The sequence below is a fragment of the Neolamprologus multifasciatus genome, chromosome 8 (assembly GCF_963576455.1).
Source record: "Neolamprologus multifasciatus chromosome 8, fNeoMul1.2, whole genome shotgun sequence".
Taxonomy (NCBI): domain Eukaryota; kingdom Metazoa; phylum Chordata; class Actinopteri; order Cichliformes; family Cichlidae; genus Neolamprologus; species Neolamprologus multifasciatus.
In genome coordinates, this window is record NC_140446.1 from 5750525 (window position 1) to 5763640 (window position 13116).

At 41.7% G+C, this 13116-nt stretch overlaps 1 protein-coding gene and 1 long non-coding RNA gene across 8 annotated transcripts in view; both read left to right on the top strand.

Annotated features, from left to right (window-relative positions):
* The window catches only part of thrab (thyroid hormone receptor alpha b), a 240256-nt gene that overhangs the window by 185499 nt on the left and 41641 nt on the right, over positions 1-13116 (top strand). For all 7 annotated transcript variants that reach the window (XM_085169644.1, XM_085169641.1, XM_085169643.1 and 4 more), the window contains 3 exons: positions 6159-6220; positions 11901-12001; positions 12841-12988. In XM_085169644.1, coding sequence (XP_085025770.1) covers positions 6159-6220; positions 11901-12001; positions 12841-12988 — 311 coding nt within the window. The remainder of the gene's footprint in view (positions 1-6158; positions 6221-11900; positions 12002-12840; positions 12989-13116) is intronic.
* LOC146512312 (uncharacterized) lies at positions 5-5418 on the top strand. The gene is made up of 2 exons (XR_014875622.1): positions 5-1063; positions 1106-5418. It is a non-coding gene; the product is annotated as an uncharacterized LOC146512312 (long non-coding RNA).

The window sequence follows — 13116 nt, forward strand, 5'->3', positions numbered from 1 at the left end:
CAGCACTATGTGTTTGTTTGTGTCATCCTTTTGGCTCAAACTCTTGTTTCTTCTCTTGTGTATTTGTTTTGGACCACGCGGCCACATTCGGCACACACGTCGAGCCGCAAGGAATTCATCTGCTGCTCTTGAACGCCAGTTTAGGTTTTATACTGTTTTTGCTGCGGAGAATGTAGAGTATGAGCATGTGCATTGAGTTTTCCGAGAGCCACAGTCTACAGGACTCGCACATTTAGAACTGTGTTGCAATCTGTATCTCGCCACGGAGCAAGACCTGGGAATTGAACTTACCTTGGTATGCTCGTATAGCACACGCTGTCCTGCCTCAACCTGCAGAGACTCAGATTCCATCAACATATATTCAGTTTAAGCCCATGAACAGAAGGTCTTCTATGTGCTAAGTGACCAACGTCTTCCTCAACTGTGCAATATAATTATATATATATTTTAAAAAAAACAAATCTACTTTTCTGTTTGTTTGTAGCAACAAAACATCATAACAGATGAAGATGCAACATGCCACTGTGAATCTAAACAGCCATAAAAGCTTTCAGACTAACCCACTTTTTTAAATACAGTCATTTTATGCCATTATGTTATGTATTATACAGCTATTTTATTTTTCAGGGCCACTCGTCACAATGTCTGTCTTTTTTTAATGAGAGCTCTTTGAACAAAGAACACCTCTGAGGTTACTGCATAGACTGTATATAAAAGGCAGAGGTAGGCAATGTAATATGATCCATTAGCTTCTGGATTCCCATATTAAAGCCTTGATTTTAGGCGTTGCCATCTGGTAATAAGTTCTACGTTGTGGTACCACAATGTGGATGTGACATCATGACTACATTTGAAGTTAGGGTGGGTTATAGCCTATTTTATCATGGCTTTAGCTGATGCTAATAGCATGCTTTATACTGTGGCTAAAAACTTCTCTTGCATATTTGTAGAAACTCACTCTGTTGGTTACGTAATTCTTATTTTGATTTAATACAAAGTTTGCTTCTCTGCACTTGCGCCTGCTGTTGATCCTCATCTTCTCACCGTTTTTCAAGTGGTCCACGTTAGCTAGCTAAGGCTAGCTAGCTAAGGCTAGCTAGCTAAGGCTAGCTAGCTAAGGCTAGCTAGCTGCTCTGGTCACAAAGGCCTAGAGACCAGTTAGCAACCACCTGGCAACCACCGGTTGCTAGGGAAAAGTATTTCCTTTTTTCCTGTCACTAGTTAAAATTGGTCAGAAAGAGCTGTTGTTTCTGTGTTTTTGTTATTATTTTGTGATAATTTTCAGTGAATCACTAGTCATTACTCTGCCATTTGTTGCATCATTCATTCAGCTCTCGTTGCCGAGCTTCTGTTGTGGCACCTTAGAATTTGTGCAAACTCTCTGTACAGAAATGCAGAGGTATAGGATAGTGTTTAGTGTAGTATAGAAGTATAGTCCTTGTAGGAGTGACAAAGACCTGATTAATGAGTATCTGATGTCATCCCGTTTGTTGATGTTCCCATCTGCACCAACATGCTGCTGCACTGGAAGACTGAGCTGTCACATAGCTGACAGTCTGATGGTTGTCGCCTCCAGCAGCTCCGTGGAGTGATGTTGGAGCCAGTTGGCAGAGGGAGAGATATTTACCTTTGAGTGGCAGTGAGTGAAAACCCCATCGCATCTTTCTGCTGCTGTGACAGCTTGAATTATTTTCTTTCACATCCTACTGGCACTTTAACTGACATGTTTGCCCACAAAGTGAATGAAAAACAACAGCCGTGTTCAAAGGCTCTCGGATTTCTTTAGGTATTACTTTGTAAAATATGCATATTGCATCAATTTGTTGTTGTATGTAGAAGTGTTGCTTCACAGGTGAGCAGCATGACTGCTAGAAATGGAGACGGTTGTCAGTGCTAGTAACATTATACCGTGCTTTTGACCACTGAAATCCACTGAAAAGAAGATACCCAACAGTCATGATAAATCAAGTCTTAATTCAACAGGCTGTTCAAGAGCTCAGTATAATACACATTTGTATTCTGAAAAGGGCAAAAGGGAACCATAGCTGAGAACAAGACACTCCTATAATTAAAACCAGTTTAAAATATGAAGGGTAGTTTGAGCCGGCATTCATGCACAATTATAGCAACTTGTGAGCCTGACAGGTAATTATATTGTTATGTTTCCCATTTGGAGACAATGTTTGCTGGTGTGAAACATAAAAACATGCTCTCTTACAGGAGAAAAGAAAAGCCTGTGTCTCATTTAGAAGCAGTAACATAAAACATGTTGTTTATCAGACTTGTGTTTTTTTTGACCAAGAGAGCAGAGAAGAAAAATGTGCAATATAGCCACAGAAACATTAAGCAATGAGTAACATGACTGGAGCTCATTTAGTGTAGAACGTTTTTGTTTTGTCTTTGCGTAAACAAGACATACTGAGAGCTGCAATCATGGCAGTATAGCGCTTTATCAAAGTCAAAGTCAAATTTATTTATATGGCACATTTAAAACAACTGTTGGCCAAGGTGCTGTACAATTAAGATAATCAAAAGAGATAAAAACATAGGGAGACATGATAAAAGTTAAGAAAAACAATTAGAAGATTTGAGTAAAAGATAAGATCAATAAAAGTAATACAAACTCATTCTGATTTAAAAGCCATGGAGTAAAAGTGGGTTTTCAGACAGGTTTTGAAAGTGTCCAGTGTTGGGGAGGACCTGATGTGAGGTGGCAATTTTGATGTTTTTTGTTAAAAGGGTTGGCGTAATAAGCAAATGCTTCAACCAATACCTTTTGATTAGCCTTGTCTCATGCTTTCTTGCTTTGTGGTAGATCTTTGTTCTGTATTCATTGAGATATTTGAATGCTAATCAATAAAATCAAAAATCAAATCAAATCATTTAAAAGATCGGAAAGGAATGAGGGTGCTAACCCATGCAACGCCGTAAAAACAAATAATAAAATCTTAAAATTAATTTGAAAACTAACTGGCAGACAGTGTAATGATGCCAGTATGGGAGATATGTGTTCTCGCTTGTGTGTGCCACTTAGTAACCGTGCTGCATGTTTTGGACCAGCTGCAGACGGCTAACTGATGACAGGCTCACACCAGAGTAAAGACTATTACAATAGTCGAGGCGAGATGAAATGAAGGAATGGATAGCTCTCTCAAATTCTCTAACAAAGAGAAATGGCTTCACTTTAGCAAGTAGCTGAAGATGAAAGAAACTTGATTACAGCATTGATCTGTTTATCAAACGTTAGAGTCAAAAATCACTCCTAGGTTCCTCGCAAAGGTTTTTTTTTTAATATACATTTCTAAGGGGTCAAAGTCGCAGTGGTCACAGGGACCAAACACAATCACCTCTGTTTTCTGTTCATTTAGGTTAAGAGAGTTTATCGCTTCATGAAGCAAGAAGGCTCCAGAAGCCACGCTCTCATGTTAAAACGCTAACTTCCTCCATACAGGTCATGGAATCTGGATGGCGGCTGAATATTTTTGCAAGTCATTTGTTCAAATTATATAAAGCTTAAAGCTATTCTTTATTAAATGCATCAGCTAGATTTTAAAGCTCATCAAGCCACTGAACTGTCCGTGTTGATGCTTTTTTGGATTTTTTTCATGCAACAGTTCACAAATATTGTTGCTATTTGTGAGTTTTCAGATTTACTGTTTTACAAAAAGGCTAGAAAATAGAAAAGCGATGATTTTTTTGATTAAGATGACACTTATTTTCTTGCGTTCTTGAAAGTGTGCTGGGTATAAAAACATGAATTCACGTTTGGCAGATTTCTAAGATACTTGTTTTTATGACATGCTCTAATACATTTGTTAAACTCATTTAGATATGAGAGTGTGTAAAATGCACCCCTACAGTCTATGGGTGGACTTTGCGTAAGTTGGAGCTTAAACTATTGTCCAATTATGGCTTTAGAGACCAAGATGGCAACAGCAATAAGCTAAAGTTGAGACTTCTGAATTCAAGTATGCAAACAATGGCTGACTTCACAGTGGCTAACGCTCCTTTATTCATGTACAGTCTGGAGGAGACTAACCTACCTTTTATTTATTTGTTGTTGATGGCTAACAGGGCAACAGTTTGCATGAACTTTACTTAATAAAGGGATGATTTGTCAACTTGAGATAGGAAGTTCAGTGAAAGTCCCATTTTAAGTTTACTATTCAAATCCACTCATATGCTTAAGTTAAGTGTATTTAAATTATTCAATTATCCATCTCTCTAGATGCCTGTCTTTGGACGTCTTATTGCAGTAGCTAATCAGGGACGGCTTGCCGTGACCGCCATTTGAACCCTGGGTGTGTCATTAGAAAGGCAGCGACTCTCTCATTAAAAACTCCTTCCATAAGATAAAATGTAGCAGCAGAGGAAGGATCCTTTCACCCATTAATAAAGAGTACACTCTTATACATCTCTGTCACAGAGCAAATTTAACTCAGAGGCTTGTGTGTTGTGATCTAGAGTCCAGCAGAGTTGGAGCTCAGTTTATTTATGGTTGTAATGGAGTCCTGCTCCCTCTCCTGGAGCTGGCGCTAAAGGGTCCTGGTGCGGGAGGAGAGCCGGAGGCTGTTAGAGAGCAAAGAGCTGGACTCTCGGGATTCTAAACACATCCCAGACTTGCAGGGAGCACTCGCTGACTCCGGCCCATACTGTACTCGCTTTTCATAACCCCCCCTTACCTCACCTCTCTCTGCTTTCATAACTCCCCTGCAAGCAGCCAGCTCCCATCTGCGCTTTACATGCCTTCCATATGTGTCAGCGTGGCTTCAGGTGTGTGTGCACATCCTTGCTGTGAATGAGTGTTGCTTTTGGCCGCATGGTTGACACCTACACTCTTTGCAGTTCTTGTCTTTCGGCTGCTATTGTGGGGTTTCCCCTTGAGCGCTCTCGTAATTGGCGTGGTTTTGGGGACCTTACTAGTATTCCCCACAAAGTCTTTTTCCTGCTACTTGGATTCAGTTTGGGAGCACATTCAGCTTTTACTGCCAAAATGCATCAATTTGCTGCAAGTAAAGCTGCCTTTTTCTTTGACATAAACTTTATGACTTAACTTTTGGTCTAGAGAGCTCAGTTACAACTGAAAATTAAAATTTATGGTGGCAAATCATGCTCCTATATCTCTGCGTGATTTGAGTACCAGATGCTTGGCTGGTAAATGGATATAGGGAGAAGGTTTACACAAATGGAGAAGTCAGTTTACTTTCCGTATATGGTTTTGAATGAAATGTACAGATTACATTATCTCTCAGTCACTCGATCTGTTGTTTATAGATCTGTCCTGGAGCCCATTTATAGCTGATATTAACGTGGAGACTTTACTTGGATTACTTGGAAAAGGATATTTCCATCTGGTATTGATTCTCATTAGCTTGATTTTGAAGCTGACGAATCTCTATAAACAGAAGTGCTGACCATGTGTTTGCCAAAATGCAAGCTCAAAGCTACCATCTATCATCTAAACTGGGCAGTGATAGCTCAGTAGGTAGAGTGGTGGCCCCATGATCGGAAGGTCGGGGGTTCGATTCCCCTGAACAGCTACCCTGAGGTACCCCTGAGCAAGGTACCGTCCCTACACACTGCTCCCCGGGCGCCCAATGGCTGCCCACTGCTTCACTGAGCGAATGGGTTAAATGCAGAGAGGAATTTCCCCACGGGGATCAATAAAGTACACTTTCTTTCTTTCTTATGTCTAAAGACATATAACAGAACTTACCTGTGTTTATAACTGGTGACCACCGGATGGAACATAATATATCTGCTGGCTTCCCCTCACGATGTGGCCACATTGCTGATTGGTTTTGTTGGCATAACGGGAACCGGTGCTATTGTATCAGATCTACTTATTTTCCATTCGCGGAGAAAGCATTCGTCTGCAGTTCTTTGATGTGCAGTTTGAAAAATCACAATTGAGGGCGCATAATCTGTCTGGCTGAACAACCAGACACCTGCCTGCAATGTGACGTCAGTGTGAGCCAAACCCCCTCCAGATGTGATTTGTCTGATTCAGCTCCGACTGTGATGTGTTTGGCATACCTGGCTATATATTTTCTTTATGACCTACATACACACAGCTTTACAGAAATAAGTGTTGTATATTTACAGCCGTTGATTGTTCCTCTTTGCTTGTTTCTCTTTGTCCCTTTGTTATTTCTCAGGTGGCTCAATGGCCCAAAAAGGAAGAGGAAGAACAGCCAATGTTCGGTGAAGAGCATGACTGGTGAGTGTCTGATGGATTGACTCTCTGGAGTGGCACCTAAGAAAAAAAGCACTTCTCTTACCTGAAATATGCCTGACGTCTTCAGATGTACCCCTTTACTTTAGAGAACAAACAGTCTCCAAATATAGGTAACCATTCATTTTGAAAATTGCTTTTCCAGCACTTTGGTTTGGAGGTGTTTGATATATTTTTGGATTCTCTGAATCTTTTTTGCTTTATAAAAAAGGACTCTCAGTCTCGCCACAGTGTACGCAAGCACCGAGTGAGTGACTGCAAAGACGTTAAGCACGAGATTGATTCCTGCCGCGTGTACATTACACTTTCGATTTGTCAAGAGCAAAGAGAAGAAGTAAAACATCTTGGCACCTGTCATCAATAAACGAAAGCCTTCTGCTTTGTCTGTTTTCATGTTGGATGCAGTTCATTGTCAGTGTGACAGCTCCAAATCCCCTGAGCTGGAAGAAGTGAGTGAGGAAGGGAGGTGAGAGATTGGGAGCGATAGAGTGGGAGGAACGCCAACATAAAAATCCAAGTCTACAGAATAGCTGATTTAATAAAATATATCTCCCGAGGCTGAGTCCAAATGTTTCCCCTCCCAGCAGGCTTCCTCCCTGCATGACTGCTTGTGCCATGCTTTACCTGCCATGGTTCATTTGAACTGGGAAAGTATGACAGTATGTCTGTCTTAGGGGCATGGTTGTCTGAGATTCAATTATATACACTGTCAGAATTTTCCTCTGAGAGTGGACCAACCCTCAGCAAGTCAATGGATACCTTAACAACCATAATATCATTGTGTTGTGTCCATACAGCACATTTTACAACCATGTGGGCTAGCATAAACATAGACGATTATAATATGTTAATAATGAAGCCAATAAGCAAAGCCTAGGTAACCAAATCATCTTGATAGATAGTAGATTTACAGTAGAGCTACTTTACAAGAGTAGCTTTGCATGAATCGCTAGTGAGCCATTCATGTCCTTATTATCCATATGGCACATTTGGTGTAATTTCAGCTTGTCGTGCTCCTTCCAGTTCCCCAGGCTGGACACAGAAGTGTACAATCAAGTGCAGGAGTTCCGAACTTCTCAGATTACACCAAGGAAAAGCTGAAACAGCTTGAAAAAGTTTCTTTGTTTTTAATCAATCGGCAGAAGATTGCAAGAAGTGCAGAGCACCCAAAATGCCAGGATAAGTGCTTACAGGGCTGTGATGATGTTACAAACTGTTGCATCCTTTAAACCAAAAACTCGTACGAGCTTTGACTGCAGACTGAGGTTTTGGATTACTGGCATTACTGGTAATATGTGCATCAAACATTGCACAGTGGCATGGATGTCAGCACTGTTGCCTGAGTTCAATTCCACCATCAGGCCGGGGCCTTTCTGTGTGGAGTTTGCATGTTCTCCCTGTGTTTGCGTGGGTTCTCTCTGGGCACTCCGGCTTCCTCCCACAATCCAAACATGCAGTTAGTGGGGATAGGTTAAATGGAAACACTAAATTAGGTGTGAATAGGGGAGTGAATGTGAGTGCGATTGTTTGTCTCTGTCTGTGTGTTAGTCCTGCGACAGACTGGCAACCTATCCAGGGTGTACCCTGCCTCTCACCCTAAGACAGCTGGGATAGGCTCAAGCGCCCCCTGCGACCCTGACAAGGATAAGCAGGAGCGAATGCAAGGATTTTGGATGCACTGCTTCTCTTTTTTCCTTTGCACATTACTCTATTTTCAGTTCTCTCAAAGTGCACAAGCCTTCTGCCACCTCAGTTTCTTGTCGCTCCCTTCGTCTGCATTTTCACATCTTCTGTAAAGGAACCAGAAACTGGCTTTTGCGCCTGCAGGATTATGTTCCCAGGCAAAAATAAACCCTCCTCTGACAGAGCAACCCTGTGCCCACCGCTATTTTAGTTTCAATTTAACTTAATTCATTTATTAAAAGTTCAAGGACGTCCACCACTTAAAAGAAGGCTGTTTAAAACAAAAAGCACCAGACAAAAGCGCATTGACCAAAACGATTTTTGCCACGTTTGCCATAATTGGTAGTTTGATCAATTCTTCTTGGGCCCTCTCAGCGGTACATAAACACAGCATTTAATCAGTTTACAGCAATAGATTTTAAGTGGCATTCAGGGAAGGGACAATAAACACAGCTGCACTTAGCTTTGCGTAATAGCTGTTGATTCAACTCCAGCTATCGGTGTAGTATTGTCCTCCGGTGTCATCAGTGTTTACAGTTTCAAATGTCACCTCGCTTGGATGTTGTCATGTAAGGACCTCTAAGAAACAATCCCGAGACTCCTTCAGGGATTCAAACGCCCCTCCCCACCCGATTTCACTCACACACACAGACACACTCTCACATGCGCACACACTTTGATAAAACAAAAGCGGCAAGTGTTATGGTGGGAAACTTGCGGAGACAAAATATTTATCTTGACTCAGCCACACTTGAAAAATCTCCTTCCTTTTCCTGCGTTTTGCTGGTGGCCCGTCTGGGAGGGGCCGGCAGCCAGAGCCACAGAGCTGCAGCGGTATTGATTTTGGGCTTGGCTTCCAAACACAGCCACAGCAGCGGCTCGGGGATCCGCCTGCTGCTGCCTGCCCTGCCAACACAGCGGGGCTCACATTTTATCTTATGTGACGGTTCTTCTGACTCCTATTTAAACCTCTTTCCCCTCCTGCATCCTCCCATTTCTCTGGCTCACCTCCCTTTTACTACTTTTCTTTATTTTCTCTTTTTAGATAAGTTCTTCTTATCTTTTTTTTTTTTTTTAATTTGACAGAAAGACGCCGAGTGCTCCTCAGTTTGGAAAACTGTCACTTTTGTGCCTTTGGCAAGTGCTCTTCTCTCTCTTTTGTCTTTTTTCCTCTTCTTCCCACCATCCACTTCTTGCCTTCCCCCTCCTCCTCTAAAATCTGTAACCGAGCCAAAAAGGCAGAGCCCAACTGACACTGCCAGTCACTGCTCTCACCACGCCTTGGTGCACGCACACAGACACACAAAAGCGTATATCACTGGATCCATTTTTAACCGCTAAAAATAAAGAAAAGCGGGCTTTCAAAGATATCCCTCATTAGATTTTCTCTATCAGTTTTTTTTAATAGAAGTATAATCAATAGAAAAAGTAAAACTACATTAAATCAATATTTATTGTGTACTTTGCCTTTAACGTCACCGGTTTTTCAGCGTTTTTTCTTTGAATCACCGAGAGCTTCTGTGGATTCGCTTCCGTCTCCTAATGAAATCTGAAACTCTGTGAGGACCGAACCATCTGTTGCGCGACCCTTTAGTCTTCTTTCTTTATGATTGGGGTCTTTGTCGTGCTGCAGAATGAATTTGGGACCAATCAGACGCTTCCTTGGTGATACTGTGCGATAGATCACAATCTCAACACCCCGATCCTGTATGTGCAAAGTGCAGAGATTTGTCGGTAGCCCCGTTTGTGTGGGGCTGCACTTAAAACACCCACACTGAATTTATTTGCGACTTGTAGTGCATCATCTCCGCCCCTCCCAACTTCATAGCTACTGTAAATATCGCATGAAATGTCTGCAAATCTGCTATTTCCTGTGTCTCCTTGCTTGCTCTTTTGGTCTCGCAGTATGGAAAAAAGAACAAACTGTGCCTTTTCTGAGTCTAAAGCAGAGGAACGACTGTGAAGTAGGACAGAGAGAGAACAATCCAAATACTGTCACTTTAGATGAGCTGGCGCTGTAGTATCTGCTGTGAGAACCGCAGCTCGGTTAGGATCAAACCAAACAGTAAAAATCTTGTGTGTTTAATTGCGTGACCACAGTAATTTGAGTAGCTTTGTGTCAGTACACAACTTAAAGGGATGACTGAAGTAGGAAAATATGCATAGTACTTTTTTCTTGTTTTAGTTTAAAACAAAGTTTGCAGACTTTCCAAAGTAATTCATGTAATACAGCTTCCTCCCAGTCTAACCCTATTAGTTACTTGGAAACCTTGTTGAATATCCTGTTTGCTAATTAAAGACTAATTACAAATGGGGGTTCACTTCTTACATGCTCTTCTCAGAGCATTATCATTACCAGTGTAAAAAGAAGTATTTCACCTCATTTACTGTAGCACCAGAGGGTAAGTGGGGTTGATTGTGAGCTCTGCTGCCTCTGTAACCATACAGCGGTGTCACGGTGCACTGATGTGCTCGTCTGCATGGCTGTAGAAAGGTTAAACCATTACAGTTTACCAGGAGGGGAGCTTTAAAGAGACGAGAGCTAAAACCGTTTGGCTTCAAAGGTCACAGTAACATAAGTAACTTAGTTTTTTTTTATTATGTGAATCATGCAAAACTACTCTAGTAAAGTCTAAAACTAAAAATATGATGCTGGAAAGTGAACTCACATTGTCCACTTTAAAGGTGCCACAGGCTGCGTAGCGGTACTGTTCACCACAGAAACTGTGTGGGTATAGTCTAGTGGCCCTATTTGAATTATTAGCACTTGTCCCTATTAGAAAGGTACTGACTGTTTTACCCTGCAGGTTAAATGATGTGAAGAAACTAGGGATGCACCGATACCGATACTGGTATCGGGGCCGATACTGTAAAATGTGTGCGTACTCATACTCGTAAAAGTTAACCGATACCATGAACCGATACTAACTTATTTCATTAGTCAGAGGGTGACTGGTCATTTCTGTTGTAGTTTTTTAGATTGGCCACTAGGGGGACATCCCACACTAAACAGGCATAGGGTTAGGCGAGTGAGACTGGCGGCTCCAGATAAAAAAGAGAAACTGGAGGCTGCTGTAGCTAGGCTAAACAAAATGTCAGCAGTGTGGACCAGAACAGCCAACTTTAACTCAGGTTTTGGAAAAGCGATGAAAAATGTCAAGAGAAAATCCACGGGCAGTTAAAATAACAGAGACTCTGACTCATTTTATCGCTCTGGATGACCAGCCAATGCCGGTCGTGGAAAGCATAGGATTGAACCGTCTTCTCAGCATACTCGAGCCGCGATTTGAAATTGGACACTCTGCAATAATTAAAAAGTTTATTTTATTCTCAAACCTAATTTGTATTTATTTTATTCCAAACAGAAGTGTTTATTTATTATTCTGAAAGCTCGAGACAGTGCCCAATAGTTCAGTGATATTTTGTTAAAATACAATGTGGAGACTCTGCAATAATTTAACAATAATAATGCTTATTTTTCACTTGAAATTTTTTTTGTGGTCATTTTTATTACGATTTTATTTTTTATCGGCAGAGAATAAAATAAAACCTGTCTTCCAATTCATTGCATTTGTGTGTGTGTGTGTGTGTGTGTGGTAGAAGTATCGGTTTTTGTACTCAGTATCGGCAAGTACTCAGATCCAAGTATTGGTAACGTATCGGTTTGAAAAAATTGGTATCGTTGCATCCCTAGAAGAAACAGCCCCTTGATAGTTTTTTCTATCAGAATTTTTTTATTCGGGCATCACAGTGAAAAACTCGAACACTACTGTTGTGTTCCTTCCGAGGTCTCCAAGTGTGCTTTTACTTTCTTATTCAGAGGTTTGAATTCACAGTGATGTACAGTAGCACTAAAAGGTAAGGACGATGATGATGATGAAGTACTTCTGCCGTGGTAGGATGTATGTGTTTAATAGATGCTCGCCCACAGCATCGGCGAGAAACACACGATCTGTCTTTTCATTGGTTCTTTCTCTTTCAGGGTACATTCCCAGCTACCTCGAAAAGGATGAGCCATGTGTGGTGTGTGGCGACAAGGCCACGGGTTACCACTACCGCTGCATTACCTGCGAGGGCTGCAAGGTACACGCACACACACAAACCCAGAGAAGCACACAGCAGGTTCATAACCCGCATAAGGGCTGCAGGAAAACTTAATTTAATGCCTTCGAGGTCAAGTGCCGAGACACACACGCGTGCATATGTGACTCACAGCCGTGCACATGCACACTCTTTATAGTGAACAGCCACGCACCAAGGTCATACACATATTGCTGTCACTTCATCTCTGAGCCGTGTGTCGTTTGTCTTCCTCGCTGTCAGTGCGCTGTGTGATCAGACTGCTTTGCTTCCTTTTGCTCATGTGTTTGTTTATCATTTTATATTTAGGCGTCACTGAAGGGATTGAGCGTCGCTGGCAATGATGCATTTGATGTCTCAGTTATTGGGCAGCATTGGGGGGAAAATACTTTTTTTTTTTCCTTTTGTTTTTTCCAAATAAATCTGATTTATGGTAAATATTTCATGCTCACTTCCCTTCAATATGTAGACGTATCTACGCCTGTCAAAAGAATGCTTTAGATCTAATAATACAAGCATAATATTAAATCTCCTTTCACATTTCCATCTACGGTTTGTTTGTCTTGTGCGTAGACCGCTGGGCCGCCGCGTAGCTTTCACAGAAATTGCCTCAGATTTAGTAGCAAGTGGGGCTGACAATACGTTCAATCAAATTTTGCATTAAACACATAAATTTCACAGTAAAGATGCAGCGGCGGTAATTAAAATGTCTCCTTTCCCGCCAGCAGCAGCTGCGGCTGGAAGCGAAATGTCTTCAGGGCTTTTATTGTGCTCGTATTTCTCCGCCTGTGTCACTGACGGTCTCTCTCACATCCACGTCTGCCTGCTCTGTCTACCTCCAGGGTTTTTTCCGTAGGACCATTCAGAAGAACCTCCACCCGGCCTACTCCTGCAAGTACGATGGTTGCTGCATCATCGACAAGATCACCCGCAACCAGTGCCAGCTGTGCCGCTTCAAGAAGTGCATTGCTGTGGGCATGGCCATGGACTGTGAGTGCACGCACAAAAATACAAGACAAAAATGAATTAATGTCACTTGTGTAATTTTTTAATAAAGATTCAAGAGGTAGTAAGAATAAACAGCACAGGGACCTAATATTTCACAGCTGGAGCTGCAA